Genomic DNA, 17,099 nt, shown 5'->3' on the forward strand with positions numbered 1-17,099 from the left:
AACCTGAATGCACATTCTGTCTCTCTATCTTTCTGGTATAATGACAATTTAATATATACAGTACATCCGGTCATACACTGATTACCGTTGTTGTGCCTTTAAAAGGAAGTTGCGTATTTCCTCATCTAACCTTGCACGTGACACAGCAAATTAACAATCTTGCGTCGCTACAAAACAAATAATCTGGTTTACACTACGTTATCGTGTGGACAGACATGTAACTAACCTTGCAGTCTGAGCCATTTTACATCACCTACATGTATGTGCTGTCTCACAGTGCTGCAGTTTCAATTTTTCTATTGAGACAGGCAAAGGCCCTGTCTCAAACTATAGACTTGGAGATTTTATGATAAAAAAGTTTTATATTTTTTAAAGATTATTTTATTTACACATATATATACACACACACACACACAATATATATATATATATGTAAATAAAATAATCTTTATAAAATACATACAACTTTTTTAGCATAAAATCTTCTAGTCTGTTTGAGACAGGGCCTTTGATTGGCCTCAGGGATTTTATGATAAAAAAGTTTTATATATTTTTTAAATATTATTTTATTTACACACACATATATATATATTTTCCCAGTTGAATTCTGTTTCTGATCTATTAGATATCGGGTTTTGAATCAGTGTCGTTTAAATTCCAAGTATCATATTGATATCGTGATACTAAACTTGGTATCTGTATCAAAGTCAAAATTTTGGTATCGTGACAACACTAGCTGGGGGAATGATGTGTTCCTCCGCACACGCTATGTCCTCTCAGTGAAACTGCTGTCAGAGGTATGTAAGAATACCCTCCCCAGATCGGCAGAGGGGGTGCGGCAACGACTGGGACCGCTTAGAGCGCTTAGACAGGAGATAATTGGCCATGACCAATAGGGAGAAAAGGGGGGGAATGTGTTTAATTAAGACAATTCTTCACAAGTGGTATTTCTTTATGTGTCTATTTCTGTCCCCACCCTGTGTAAACGTCTGTCCACAGTGGGGGCAGGCATACGGCCTCTCCCCTGTGTGTATCCTCATGTGCACCTTCAGCTTGTCCTTCCTGACAAAACGCTTGGTGCAGCAGGTGCAGTAGTATGGTTTATCTCCTGTGTGGTAACGCTGGTGCATCTTCAACTCTGTGATGCGGCCATAAGTCTTCCCACAGTCAGGGCACGAGTAGCTGGGCCGCACTGCCATGTGCTGCCTGCTGTGCCGCCGCAGCCCGCAGGATGTTCTGAAACTCTTACTGCACTGGGAACACTTGAACGGGTTGTCTCCAGTGTGGATGCGCATGTGTAACTTTAGGGTGGTGGTGGAGGGGAACCCGTTGCCACAGATGGAGCAGAGGTGAGGTCTTTCCCCCGTGTGGATGCTCAAGTGCTTCTCCAGCTTGTTCTTGTTGAAAAATGTCCTGCCACAGTCGGGGCAGTTCATTAGCCGTTCCCCCTGGTGTGAGCTCATGTGTTCAGTCAACTCCGGCAGTGAAGCGAAAGCATAATCGCACCGGGTGCATGAGTAGGGTTTTTCTTTCTTGAATTCCTTATGTCTCAAGCGGTGTTGTTCTAGATCTTCCTTCCTTGTAAAGGTTTCAATGCAAACAGGGCACTGGTACGGTCTTTCTTCAATATGAGTCCGCAGGTGCCTTTTGAAAACTGTTAACTTTAGAAAGACTTTGTCACAGTGTGGACATTTGGACTCCCGTCTCACATGGACCATTAAGTGTTTATTGTAGTGAGAAAGTTTGGAGAAGTGCAAGTCACACTTTTCACAATAAAAGTGTCCCTCTTTGTGCCCTTGTTCGTGTTTCTTCAATGCATACTCAACCTTAAACTTTTTCCCACAGACGGTGCAAAGGTAAGGGTTTTCATGACTCTCCATGTGTGTCTCCAGTTCTTCTGGACAGCTGAAGGTTTGGTCACACTTCAGACAAGTCCAATTTGTGTCTTGTTGGTGAGTCTCCAGATGTTTGTTGAGGTCTTTCGGGTTTTTTGTTGATTTGCCATGGGTCGCTAGGTGCCTTTTCAAATGATACATTCTACCAAATATTTTACCACACTCAGTGCAGATGAGGCTCAGAGGGTTGGACTGGACCTTGCTGTTGTGTTTTTTTATATGAGTTACTAACGCACTCTTGTCCTTGAAGGTTTTTTCACAACCGGGGCATGACAGTATCCCAGGGCCATCATGGGTCCTCTTGTGAGTTTTCAGCTCTCCCCAGCTACCAAAAGTTTCCCCACATTTAGAGCAGATATGCTTGTTGAAGCCATGCTGCATTCTTAAGTGTTTGGTCATGGTGTGTGACTGGCTAAAGGCCATAGCACAGACTGGGCAGCTGAATGGTTTCTCCTTTGTGTGCGTCCTCATGTGTCTGCCTAAATGGTATGGCGTTCTGAAGCTCCTATCAGTACAGATGGGACAGAAATATCCCTTTCTTTTAGTTTTAGAAATGACCTTTTCTGCATCACTACCACAGCCATCATAATCTCCAGCTTCAACATAGTCTGGATCATTCTTATCACCACTATCACCATCATGATCTAAAGCGTCATCATAATCTGAATAATTCTTATCACCAGTATCACCATCATAATCTTCAGCTTCATCATAGTCTGGATCATTCTTATCACCAATATCACCATCATGATCTAAAGCTGCATTATAGTCTGGATCATTCTTATCACCATCATGATCTAAAGCTGCATTATAGTCTGGATCATTCTTATCTCCACTATCACCATAATGTTCATCATTCTTACTATAATAAGAATCATCATCTTTGCATCCAGATGGGGTTGATGGAGTTATATTCACGTGATGTTTTCGTTTTTTAGGCCTCCCCCTTTTGGCCACTCTTGGAACAGCATGGTCTCCACTATCTTCATTGTCACATGTGATAGCCACAGTCACCTGAGGTTTTACTTTTTTCGGCCTTCCCCTTTTGGCCACTCTTGGAACAGCATGGTCTCCACTATCTTCATTGTCACATGTGATAGCCACAGTCACCTGAGGTTTTACTTTTTTAGGCCTCCCCCTTTTGGCAACTCTTTGAACAGCATGCGCTCCACTGTCTTCATTGTCTAATGTTATAGTCACTTGAGGTTTTAGTTTTTTAGGCCTCCCCTTTTGGCCACTCTTTGAACAGCATTGTCTCCACTGAGAGAGGCAGATTCCACCTGTTTACCAATAACCAATGCCTCAGCCAGTGTCAAAGTTCCCTTTACTACCAATAGCCTCTCTCTGAGTTGTATACAGTTTGTTTTCTCAATCAGCTGATTGAGAATCACTATCTCTTGTAACTCTCTAAAGTTGAAAGTCTTTACTAGTTCTGCTAATGCACAAACAAACTGCTCTACAGTCTCCCCAGGCCTCTGCACTCTCTGCTGGAATTGAAGGCCGCTCTGAGGGTTGCGACCAGAGCTGAAGTGAACTGTGAGCGCAGAGATAGTTGCAGCATACGTGGTTTCACCCTGGATCAGTGTTGTGTAGACACGCTGTCCTTCTTTGCCAAGACAGTTCTGTAAGAGCACACACTTAGTAGAGTTGTCCAACTCTGTTTCACCAAGCGCTTCAAGATAGTGTTGAAAAGACTTGTGCCATCGATCCCACGACATAGTCGGTTCACCGGGGACAGGCAAGAAAGTTGAGGGAGGTGACAAAAATAACAATTGCGGTTCTGGTAGAGGCTCTGTGGAGGAGTCGTGTTCCATTGTCTCTTCATCCAGGTCTATAGTTCCTTCATCCATTGTAAATGTTCCTGTGTGTTCTCTGAATTAGACAGGGTCTAATTTTATTTTAGGTAAGAGCCATTGAATGAAGTTGTCATTGCCTTTGGATCATATTGAACAACAGCATTTGTCCAGCTGCACCACGTAGGTTCCTGAGGGTTCGTCCCACTCTCAGCTCAGTCATGGACAGCCTATGTGGAAACTGTGGAAGAGACAAATATGGGTTACTTACAGGCTCAGTCAACTCTTTGCAATCACTGACTATCCTAAATTAATCTGCTGCCTATGTACTGCCATATGTAATGTCTAGGGCTGCAACTAACGATTCTTTTGATAATTGATTAATCTGTCGATTATTTATTCGATTAATCGGATCAAAATAAATGCGCAGATTTTATTTCAATAATTTTATTCAAAAACCAAATGTTGTCCCAAATTGACAATATTGTATATAGTGTTAACAGGTTTTGCTACTTAACAGGCTACCTTTAACAACTGTTTTGTTTTGTTTTGTTGTTTTATATATTCTGTTTTTATGTTTTTGTGTTTTATGTTTCGGGGACAACGGATGGAAACTAGCCTTGTGCTAAATCCGGCGATTTTTACACTTTTATTATGTTCCAGATGTTTTTATCTGTTCCATGGTTATTGTGTTCATTAATTTTGCATTGTCCCGTCTAAATAAATAAATCAAATCAAATCAAACAACAGGCCACAGACTGGGGTGTAGTGGTAAATACAGAGGTGGGTAAACTATCCAAGTTGAGGAGTTTACCCACTTTGTTTCCATCATTGATTGATATAGTTGATCTGAATATAAGTGAGTATAAACTATCTGCCTCATTTCAAAGAGGTAGGTTACCCTCCACTACACCCTGGCCACGGACTATATGAAGGTAGATTGTTTCTGCAGTAACACGTTCTCTCTCTCTCTCTTGCACGCACAAACATCAAGCTGGATCAAGAACAGCAAACACCGGCTATTAGACAGCATTAAACGAGATAAACTACCTGCCTGAGGTGAACATTTCCTCACTTCAAAACACAAAGCACATGTGTCTAAAGATTTTGTAGTAACATTGACGAGCTCTGCTGCTTACCCTGCTCAGCTGTTGAGCCCCTCATAGTTGAGCACCAGTCGTCCATGGCTAACATTAGTTACATTATGTTTTGCTTTGTCCTCATTAGGGATGTAACGATAAACGGTTTTAATGATAACCATGATAAAATTCCTTACGATAACCGTACCGTTTCAAATTTTCATTATCATTAAAACCGTGGCACCATGATTACAGTGCGTTGAAAAACATGGTAAATACTGTCCATCATCAACCAAAGTTGGCAACCGTCTCCGAGATGCAAACGTGCAGCCTTGGAGACATGATTTCAGTGAGTGTATCAATCCTTTTTGGGTCTGAGTTTTCAATATAAAACGTCGTAAAATGATTTCAGTGAGTCTCTGTACTTTTTGAACATTTTCAACAATTTTTTACGAATACCGTGATAATACGATAACCGTGATAATTTTGGTCACGATAATCGTGATGTGAAATTTTCATACCGTTACATCTCTAGTCCTCATTACCGTGGTGCATCTGTGCTATGCAAGGTCGATTTTACATAGTTTGCAGCTAGCACACTTTTTACTTTTACAAAATGTGAAGTGCTCCCATACTTTAGCACTTTGGGATTTTGTCCAAAATGAAAAGTGCAATACAAATACAATTTATTATTATTATTATTATTAGATAAAGTCTAGTTGAAAAGTTTTCGCCGTCTCCGCCATGTTGGTGCCATGGTACTGCCGCACTCGTCTCCATGGAGACAACACATGACGTAGTCAGTCCGTGACTGCGACACAGGAAGTAGGCGGCTTTGCTTAAGTCACAACGTAGTAGATAAACGTTTATATAATTATACAGCTCTGCGACGCAATGAATCGATAATGCAATTTGTTGCCATTGAATTGAATAATCGATGTTTATCAATTAGTTGATGCAGCCCTAGTACTGTCTTCCTGAAAAATAGGCTATAGGCCTACAGATAGTGCCAACGTTGTCATCTAACCACCATTTTGTTACCAGTAGCTTTGTCTTGTGTAACCAAACACTTAGTTTTAGTTTTTCTGTGTTATCTAAGCTGTAACCAAGGCAGCTTGATCATTTAAATTAATTTCAAAGGTTGACCACCTTCCCTTTAACACTTGCAAACCTCTCCCATGTAATCACATTTAGCCCAGGAAGCAATTACTGTGATGACCCAGCCACCCCAGGCAGCACCCAAGTGGTGAAAGACTCTCAATATGCTTTTATCAAAATGCCCGCTATTAGGAACATTTGAAAATGCAGGTAAAACAGTGTGTGTTAAACGGTAAGAAAATAGGCCATTGACACTTTCACATTGCCAGCACAATGCTTTTTTTCCCCGACGCGATGTTGAATGTGTGTCACATCCAGTGTTGTAGTACTCGAGTCCAGAGGGTGAGGTGGAGCTTCATATAGTCTCTAGTTTTCTGGCTGGGCGGGGGCCTTTGTGCCAACAAAACTGTTTTAAACATGGGGAATTCACACCGGCAGGCATGCGCCGGGGACACAAACAAACGCACACAGTGGTCTGCGGACCTCAGTGAGGCTGTTATAACTATGACACTCGCATGTGTAGTTTCAGTTAAAACCAGCTAGCGCTGTGAATGGATCTGCTGCTGATGTTCCTGTCCAAACCTCGCTCACCAGGCTCTCTCAGTCCAAACACCAGCATACCGTTTTACTTCGTCGAGCCAAACGGTTCAGCTAACTAGGGCTGTCCCCGCGAGTCGACGTAATCGATGACGTTTGGCTAACGATATTAACGTTAAAAGCCTTGCTGTAACGTTGCATAGCAGCAACATTAAGCTCATGTATTGCTGACGGGAATACTGGAAACCTAATTTTACTCCGCAGTTTGCACTCTCTACTTACGACATTTAAAAATGTGTTGCCTGAGAATATTGAAACTTTATTTTTGTTGATATTTTGGTTGCATACATAGTGAATAGATTTTGGTTCCATTTCCATTCCACGTAGTAGTGCCCTAATTTTATTTTGCATTATTCATTCAATCGATATGTCATTGCACTATACGTTTTCAAGTTCAATGTGTACTATTTTGCAGTTTTGCAATTTGCACTATATTACATTTATTACATGCAAGTACATTGATGCCAGAAATAAATATGCTGCTACATGCTCTAAACTTTAAAGTTCATGAAAAGACTATTTTTGAGTGAATTATCATCTTAATTGTGTTTTTTATTTGGCACATGCTTAAAACAACTTGAAGCCAACTTTAGAAGCTGATGATAGCTAAATCAGAGCGATTGAGTAATTGTGCAATAAGCTGCAATTTATGATCCGATTCGTTCAAATAATCGGTGACTAGTCGACTATCAAAATAATCGTTTGTGGCAGCCCTATCCACCTTATTTTTGAATGCCCCACTGTAAAAAAAGAATTGTGGGAACAAGGTCCGGTTTAACGTGACTCATTGTTGCAGCTTGCAACAATGTCATGCAGGCTTCTTCTGCAGCCTTTGTACTCGGCTGCAGACCCGAAATATAAACCGGAAGCTGGAGTCCGTTATAAAAGTTAGAAATATAGTCACGTTATAAACAACTAACCAACGCTGCGGGTCCGTATGGAAACAGTGTTACTCGAAATGGTTAAAAGTTTAATCAATTTGGTCATTCAGTGGCGTTTTACTGCCATGTAAAGTCTATTACGCTAGCCGTTAGCATTAGCCACAGTAGCCGACTACCCACAATGGATTACGTTATCCCAGCACCCGAACGACGGTTTTTTTGTCAAGTTAAACAGTGTAAAAATTACATCGGAAGCGAAAGAAGCACCCATCAGGCATCATGGCAGCTAGAAATAAGGTGGATAGTAGCCTACTAGTAGTAGCAATTTGCAACCTCCGAGTTATAAACGAACGCTGCACGGACCTACTGGAATCCCTCAAGGACCCTGGTGGTTGCCAGACCCCACGTTGAGGAACCCCTGCCACAAACTACTATTAAATATCAAGTAAATTCACTAGTGAGCGCCACAGTCACACTACCATCACCCACGGGAATATTATTCAATGTCCCTGGCTTGTCTCTCACTCACAATGGCAGACACAGGCATCTATTTATGAGCAGGTCTGCATGGTATCTCAGTCCATCCAACGATGCCAGAAGAACTTTGAGTGAAGTCCCGGTTGCTAAGTGCTATCTGGGTGGTCCTCTCTGTTTCCAAGTGGAAAACAATAGACTGCCCCTCGAACGTCCGACCGTTGAAGTCAAACCACGGCTAGATACAGTCTGTTCACTGACTCGACTTTCAAGCAAGATAGCTTAGCAATTAGCGCTGCGTTAGCACACATGAACATGGTCACAAACCTCGTGTTGAAATCTCTCCTGTTGTTCACAACATGCAGCTTGTCATTCCTCTCACAGACTATAGTGCAGACAAAAACAAATTACATGTTCGTGTGCTCTGAAAATCAAACTATATAACAGAAACTCACTATATCATGCATCACTTTCTTCCTGTGGCTCTCTTGGGTCTTCTTCTTCTTGGCTTCCGGCAGACTAGGCACGGGTTGGTGCATTGCTGCCTCACACTGGTGAGGTGTCTTCACTGCACATTACAGTTCTGATACATGTCTGTAGTTATTGAAGCTTGTCTCACGTAGTCAGACCCACCGTCGACGTCATCAAGCTTCAGTACTGGTACTGGTATATATATACGTATCGGTACTGCGAGGTTTGAGTTGACTGCTGCCTCGCCTGGAAAGCAGACGAGACGAGAGCAGCCGAGCGCAGTCAGGCGAGGCATGAGGAAGCGAGCTTCGTCGGTCTTCTTCTTCTTCTGTTTGGTTTAACGGCGGTTGGCATCCGAAATGTTGCATACTGCCTCCTAGCAAGCTAACTTGAACTACAGATTGTGAGTTCCCAAACTCCACATAAACCACACAAACACAAAGCTGCCCCTTGATGTATATTTTAATCACCGAATCAATTGCTCATTAGACATACTGTACACAAATAGAGCAGCAGTCCTCTAGTGTAGCTATGTGAAGCATCAGTTCGTGTGAAAAGTCATGTCTTCTCTCTCTAGAATATAAACATGAATACATTATTTCTCTCTTCTTTATCTGTTCAATGTACTCCGTACCATGCACAGCTTATCACAGCTGCCTCTTGGTGACATATAGCAGGACATAGAAAGTTCCCCAGCATGGTACAATTTAGTGTAAACCTGAATGCACATACTGTCTCTCTATCTTTCTGGTATAATGACAATTTAATATATACATCCTGTCATACACTGATTACTGATTACCGTTGTTGTGCCTTTAAAAGGAAGTTGCGTATTTCCTGTCTAACCTTGCAGGCGACACAGCAACAGGCCCTGTCTCAAACATAGACTAGGAGATTTTATGATAAAACAGTTGTATATATTTTTTTAAATATTGTTTTATTTACACACACATATATATGTAAATCAAATAATCTTAAAAAATAAAAAAATAAAAAAATTATCTTAAAATCTTCTAGTCTATGTTTGAGACAGGGCCTTTGATTGGCCTCAGGGATTTTATGATAAAAAAGTTTTATATATTTTTTTTAATATTTTCTTTACATATGAAGAGTTCATTTGCAAAAACAGGTAAACACCATTCTTAAAATGAATAAACAACTGTTTGATACTCCCTGTACTGCACATACAAAACATTTTTGAAGTAATTTATGTGAAAATGACCAGATTTATGTTTTAGTTGTGATTGATAGTAAAAATGTACCAAAAATAAATTACAATATAAATACATCAATATCTAATTTGAAACCATAAAAAATACAAACTGAGATACCTGTTTTTGCAAATGAACTCTTCATATATATATATATTCCCCAGTTGGATTCTGTTTCTGATCTATTAGATATCGGGTTTTGAATCAGTGTCATTTAAATTCCAAGTATCATATTGATATCGTGATACTAAACTTGGTATCTGTATCAAAGTCAAAATTTTGGTATCGTGACAACACTAGCTGGGGGAATGATGTGTTCCTCCGCACACGCTATGTCCTCTCAGTGAAACTGCTGTCAGAGGCATGTAAGAATACCCTCCCCAGATCGGCAGAGGGGGTGCGGCAACGACTGGGACCGCTTAGACAGGGGATAATTGGCCATGACCAATAGGGAGAAAAGGGGGGGAATGTGTTTAATTAGGACAATTCTTCACAAGTGGTATTTCTTTATGTGTCTATTTCTGTCCCCACCCTGTGTAAACGTCTGTCCACAGTGGGGGCAGGCATACGGCCTCTCCCCTGTGTGTATCCTCATGTGCACCTTCAGCTTGTCCTTGCTGACAAAACGCTTGGTGCAGCAGGTGCAGGAGTATGGTTTATCTCCTGTGTGGTAACGCTGGTGCATCTTCAACTCTGTCATGCGGCCATAAGTCTTCCCACAGTCAGGGCACGAGTAGCTGGGCCGCACTGCCATGTGCTGCCGACTATGCATCCGCAGATCGCTGGACGTTCTGAAACTCTTACTGCACTGGGAACACTTGAACGGTTTGTCTCCAGTGTGGATGCGCACGTGTAACTTCAGGAGGGCAGTGGAGGGGAACCCGTTGCCGCAGACAGAGCAGAGGTGAGGTCTTTCCCCCGTGTGGATGCTCAAGTGCTTCTCCAGCTTGTTCTTGTTCAGAAATGTCTTGCCGCAGTCGGGGCAGTTCAGTGGCTCCTCTCCCTGGTGTGAGCTCATGTGTTCGGTCAACTCCGGCAGTGAAGAGAAAGCGCAATCGCACCGGGTGCATGAGTAGGGTTTTTCTTTCTTGAATTCATTATGTCTCAAGCGGTGTTGTTCTAGACCTTCCTTCCTTGTAAAGGTTTCAATACAAACAGGGCACTGGTACGGTCTTTCTTCAATATGAGTCCGCAGGTGCCTTTTGAAAACTGTTAACTTTAGAAAGACTTTGTCACAGTGTGGACATTTGGACTCCCGTCTCACATGGACCATTAAGTGTTTATTGTAGTGAGAAAGTTTGGAGAAGTGCAAGTCACACTTTTCACAATAAAAGTGTCCCTCTTTGTGCCCTTGCTCATGTTTCTTCAATGCATACTCAACCTTAAACTTTTTCCCACAGACGGTGCAAAGGTAAGGTTTTTCATGACTCTCCATGTGTGTCTCCAGTTCTTCTGGACAGCTGAAGGTTTGGTCACACTTCAGACAAGTCCAATTCATGTTTTGCCGGTGAGTTTCCAGATGTTTTTTGAGGTCTTTCAGGGTTATTGATTTGCCATGGGTTGCTAGGTGTCTTTTCAAATGAGACATTCTACCAAATAGTTTACCACACTCAGTGCAGATGAGGCGCAGAGGGTTGGACTGGACCTTGCTGTTGTGTTTTTTGATATGAGTTACTAACGCACTCTTCTCTTTGAATGTTTTTTCACACCCGGGGCATGACAGTATTCCTGGGCTATCATGGGCCCTCTTGTTGTGAGTTTTCAGCTCTACCCAGCTATCAAAAGTTTCCCCACATTTAGAGCAGATATGCTTGTCAAAGCCATGCTGGATTCTTAAGTGTCTGGTCATGTGGTATGACTCGCTAAAGGTCATTGCACAGACTGGACAGCAGAACGGTTTCTCCTTTGTGTGCATCCGCATGTGTCTGGCTAGCTTAGATGGCCCTCTGAAGCACTTATCAACACAGATGGGACAGAAATGTCCCTTTATTTTAGACTTAGAAATGACAACCTTTTCTGCATCACTACCACTACAATCTCCAGCTTCAACATAGTCTGGATCATTTGTATCACCACTATCCGCATCATAATCGCCAGCTTCCTCATCGTCTGGATCATTCTTATCACCATTATGTTCATCAATATTACTATAATACTGTTTGTCATTACTGCAAAAATAATCATTATCTTTGCATCCAGATGAGCTTGATGAGGTTATAGTCACGTGAGGTTTTAGTTTTTTAGGCCTCCCTCTTTTGGCCAATCCTGGAACAGCACTGTCTACACTGCCACATGTTATAGTTACATGAGGTTTTAGTTTTTTAGGCCTACCCCGTTTGGCCACTCTTTGAACAGTATGGTCTCCACTGTCTACACTGAGAGAGGCAGATTCCACCTGTTTACCAATAACCAATGCCTCAACCAGTGTCAAAGTTCCCTTTTCTACCAATAGCCTCTCTCTGAGTTGTGTACAGTTTGTTTTCTCAATCAGCTGATTGAGAATCACTATCTCTTGTAACTCTCTAAAGTTGAAAGTCTTTACTAGTTCTGCTAATGCACAGACAAACTGCTCTACAGTCTCACCAGGCCTCTGCGCTCTCTGCTGGAATTTAAGGCCGTTCTGAGGGTTGCGACCAGAGCTGAAGTGAACTGTGAGTGCAGAGATAGTTGCAGCATACGTGGTTTCACCCTGGATCAGTGTTGTGTAGACGCGCTGTCCTTCTTTGCCAAGACAGTTCTGTAAGAGCACACACTTAGTAGAGTCGACCAACTCAGTTTCACCAAGCGCTTCAAGATAGTGTTCAAAAGACTTGTGCCATCGATCCCACGACATAGTCGGTTCACCAGGGACAGGCAAGAAAGTAGGGGGAGGGGATAATAACAACAATTGCGGTTCTGGTAGAGGCTCTGTGGAGGAGTCGTGTTCCATCATCTCTTCATCCAGGTCTATAGTTCCTTCATCCATTGTAATTGTTCCTGTGTGTTCTCTGAATTAGACAGGGTCTAATTTTATTTTAGGTAAGAGCCATTGAATGAAGTTATCATTGTCTTATATTGAGCAACAGGATTTGTCCAGCTGCACCAGGTAGGCTGCTGATGGTTCGTCCCACTCTCAGGTCAGTCATGGACAGTCTATGTGGAAACTGTGAAAGAGACAAACATGGGTTACTTACTTATACAGGGTTCATACACATTTTGACCAATGGATTTCCATGACTTTTCCATGACTTCAAAACAAATTTCCATGACCAAACATTTTGTGAAGTCTCGGTGCATATATGAAAAATTGAGTAAGTTACGACATTCTACTTTAAAATGTCACTAGCCTACACTTCACTTACTGTAATGCAGCCTTTAAAACCAGGAAAATACAACATGGATGCCGTATCACCATATTAATTACCATATCCAACATCTAAGACAATATCTACTCTCATAGCACAATATTGATATAAAATCGATATATTGCCCACCTCTAATATTGAGTGCCAGAATCCACCTCCCAATGATGCAATTTGCAGAAAAACATCATTAGATTTAATCAATTATCAATAACTGCTTTCAACTGATTTCTGATGTAAATGCGTCTTGTCAAGTTAAATGAGCCTGAGGTCAGTTGTTTATGAATTTTAATCACTCACTTTCACTCTTTTGCAGGAATTCAGGTCGCTTAAATCCAGGGATCCACTTTCACTTGACCAAGCTGTTCCTGCCTGCTTTTGAGCACTGACCAACTGTAGCCTATTATAACAATGAATAGCCTACTTGCTATGCTGATATCGCTTATTGATGATGCACAGCCATCATGTCATTTTACTACAATATTCAGTGTTATCAAAGCTTATATACCGTGATCTGATGTCCCCTATACTTAAGTTTATGTGGTTTCTTTGTTATTTTCGCAAACCAGATCACTTATTAAACGGCGTCATGAATAACGTTACTTGGCAGAGGGTCTGGGCTCGTACTGAGCACATTTCCTTGTCAAACTGGTGAAACATGTTTGCTTGTCACAAAATAACACTCGTTTGATGACTTGAGGGAATGTAATTCGCTAACCTGTTGCTCTTTGGACAAAGTGGGGCCTTTGGCCAAGCTGGACGTGTCGGCTGCGTTCGCCTGCACACTTTTAAACGTCGTTTACAGATGGGCTAAGTTGTGTTCGTGGGTGGGCTTCCCTTGTCAGCAACATAACGTATGCAAAAATAATTCCATAATTCGATCTCTGTGCATGTACAGTCCAAGACAAGACCGCGTGTGGTCAGACTCAGAGCAGCCATGTTTGTTGTGCTGAGCTCGCTAGCTACAGCACTGAGTGAGGAGCGGGGGGGAACGCCCACGGCTGGGAGTCAGAGCACTCGGCACTGCCAGCCAATATCATCGCCAGCTGCAGCTGCACACACCCCGCGGCGCTGTCACATGCAATGTAACATTACTTTTTTTTTAAAGCACGCAAATTATTTTAAACTGAGCGTAAATGAACGTAATTAAAATATGTATTAAACAAATTTCCATGACTTTTCCAAAACTTTTGGAGATTTGATTTTTTTCCAAAACTTTTCCATGACCTGGAAATTGATTTTAAATTTCCATGATTTTCGAGGTTTTTACATGACCGTACGAACCCTGCTTATAGGCTCAGTCAACTCTTTCCAATCACTGACTATCCAAAATTAATCTCCTGTGTATGTACTGCCTTCCTGAAAAATAGACTATAGGCCTACAGATAGTGCCAACATTGTCATCTAACCACCATTTTGTTACCGAAGCCTATGGGCCAAAAAGTACAAAAGCTACAGTAGCCTTGAAAGAGAAACAAGCGCAGACCACAAACCAGGGATTCCGCTAGACATTTTCCCAGACGGCCAGTGCAGCCGGTAACGTTCCAAAATTCCGGCCCTATCGAATATTTACCGGCCACTATGTTTCCTAAATAAACGTTTTGAATCAATTTATTTCTCTATAGTCTATTCTTTATAGCCTCTATAGTCGTAGTCGATCATATTTATTCCAGTGTTGTCATTAAGAGGCCGATTTCGCAGCAAGAATATTTAATTGGTCGGCACGTCGTTCTCGGTAAGGACGCTTTCGTTATTGAAACAGACAACATGCATGCATGCTCCTACTGTAGCCTATCTATCTGCATTTGCAGACACTCATGAACCCATATCTTCTGGACATTGCCTTGATGAAAAAACAACGTAGCGTTAGTTAAGTGCGATAGTGTCAGTGCAGACAGCGCACACCACAACTTTAATCTCCAGCAATAGGCTACGCACCTTAATCTCTCCCACTCCACACCTGGCACCTGCGGCAGCTCTCCTGCACTCGTTCTCGGCTCCCGTGTGGCTTTATTTGTGGTAAGCATTTTGATTCATCTCCTCATCATACGAACCAAGCGCGAGCCATTGATTGATCGATTCCCCCCGAGTAGGTAAAAAGGCTTTTTACCTCCGCTAAATTGACAGCCTACGTCGGGTTGCTTTCGCTTTTGACGGCGGCAGGCACGCTTCGGTTTCTTTCCTGCCGTCTTGCTGGCCTGAAGTAGGCTACTTGTCGTTGCATGATATCGATAAAAAAAAGGACTGGCCCCTAGCAAGGGATGTCTGTTATGACATTTCGGTTTCCTCCTGTGTGTTTCCTCACAGCGGGTCCAGCGCTGGCCGGCGGGACTGATGCTGCTTGTGTGGCTTTTAAACGGCGCTCTACACTAACGAAAGCGTCTGCTATATTTTTTATTTTTCACCAACACTCAACATACAGGGGGCGGAAAAAATATGATGTAATAAGTCTCTATTTAAGTCGTATCTTATTGGCAACATCACTTAGGCTATAGGTCACACAATATTAGGCTATTTTATAGAATTAATTTATTTATCTGGCGTATTTTCAGCTGGCCACTTGAGCCTGTGACCTTTTAATTTGCCGGCCCACGGCAACAAATACCGGCTAAATGCCGGCAATTGCCGGCTAACGGAATCCCTGCCACAAACTAAAGCCCCAGACACTAAGCTGACCATCGGCTATGTCTGGGCCTATGTTGCTCTCGGATTTGGGGTGTGTACCGCACCGTTGGCTCTAATCGGCTTTATCGTGGCTTTTCTGGCTGATTCAACATGTTGAATCGGCGTCGGGTCATTTGTGAGAGAAATCACTCTGATTGGCTGGTCAGCGGCTGGTGAGGAGAGGGGGAACACACAAAACCCTCTGCTCATTTCCAACTTTATCTCACCTGATAATTCAAATACATGGATATTTTCACAACAACATGCCTTTGGGAAGTCCCACCTTGAGCCTCTCGCTGCATGATCTCACCCTTTTAGTATGGTCTCTCCTTATTTGTCTGCCTCCGACTCTTCCTTTCAGCAAAAGACCAGACCAAGGGCTGACATACGCCAGTGTCAAGAGAGGACACTTAACGTTGAAACGTGATGTCAGGTCGTATTCGGCTGCTTGTACAAACGAGGTTGTGGGTTGTATCCAGTTTAGTTGGACGACAGGCTTATGAAATGAAACAAATGTAATACAGTACAAATTATGTACAGTTGGATGTGACACACGCTGTTGCAAAGAACAAGTGAACAGCAATCCATGTTTTCAAACTCTATATTAGTTAAACGTGCCACTGTTCATGTCAACAATCAGATAGCAGTGGTAAAGTAGTGTGCTGCAGTGCTGCCACACTCGAGACCCGGGTTTAAATCCCAGTTGGGGCACAATATTTTATATAGGCTATATAGCATTATAAAAAAAAAAGTAGCATAAATTGTTATTCTGGTCATATTATTATAGAGCTGCTAAATACACACTGTGTACATAGCAGAAGAATAACATTGTGGCCATCCATGGTATTACATCAACGATGCCAGAGGAACTTTGAGTGAAGCCCTTTGCTCAAAACCCTATATGGGAGGTCCTCTCTGATCTCTGATTAGAAAACAGTAGACTGCCCCTCGAACGTCCAGTTCGAAGTTCAACCATAGCTAGATAAGGAATGTGACTCTGTTCACTGGTAATGGACGGACTCGAGTCTTTCAAGCAAGCTAGCTTAGCAATTAGCACACATGAACAACCGTCAACAAACTTCGTGTGGAAATCCCTCCTGTTGTTCATAACATGCAGCTTGTAATTCTTCTCACAGACTATAGTGCAGACAACCCCAATAATACAAATTACATGTGTGTGCTCTGAAAATCAAACTATATAACACAGAAATTCTCCATACCATGCATGAGTCATTCCCTTCCTCTGTTACTCTGTCCGCCGCGTCTCTTGTCCGGCCAGAAACACACGGTGGCTTCCGTGCCCTGCTTGCTGCTCCCTAACCTCGCGTCACCAGGCTCTTCTCGGCGAGAAAGAGCCTGGCTCCCGCCCACAATTGATTTTGTCACCCTACTGGTTCCGGCCTAGAGCCCGCCCTAGACCGGATGGCAGCGTTTCTAGCTCGTCAACTTTCACGTTAACTTGACAATTTGACCCAAGTATCAGAATCCTCTTTCACCGTTTTGACCGGTGTGTCAGGCGGTGGTGGCGGAGATGCCATATTGCATAAACGTTTTGTTTTATGTAACGCTAGCTTTGTTTTGATCAGACTCTAGTT

At 42.4% G+C, this 17,099-nt stretch overlaps 2 protein-coding genes across 2 annotated transcripts in view; both read right to left on the bottom strand.

The window, feature by feature from the left end:
* Positions 1-17,099, bottom strand: part of LOC310793860 (uncharacterized protein) — a gene marked incomplete at its 3' end in the record, with an annotated part of 80,623 nt that overhangs the window by 56,407 nt on the left and 7,117 nt on the right. The window lies entirely within an intron of this gene.
* LOC310793845 (uncharacterized protein) lies at positions 527-3,178 on the bottom strand. Its single transcript, XM_083655740.1, has 2 exons — positions 2,738-3,178; positions 527-2,692 (listed from the first exon to the last, which is right to left on the bottom strand). The coding sequence occupies exon 2, from the start codon at positions 2,364-2,366 to the stop codon at positions 936-938; it is 1,431 nt and encodes a 476-aa protein (XP_083511866.1). The 5' UTR covers positions 2,367-2,692; positions 2,738-3,178; the 3' UTR covers positions 527-935.

Source organism: Poromitra crassiceps, assembly GCF_964638095.1.
Source record: "Poromitra crassiceps genome assembly, chromosome: 19".
Classification (NCBI taxonomy): domain Eukaryota; kingdom Metazoa; phylum Chordata; class Actinopteri; order Beryciformes; family Melamphaidae; genus Poromitra; species Poromitra crassiceps.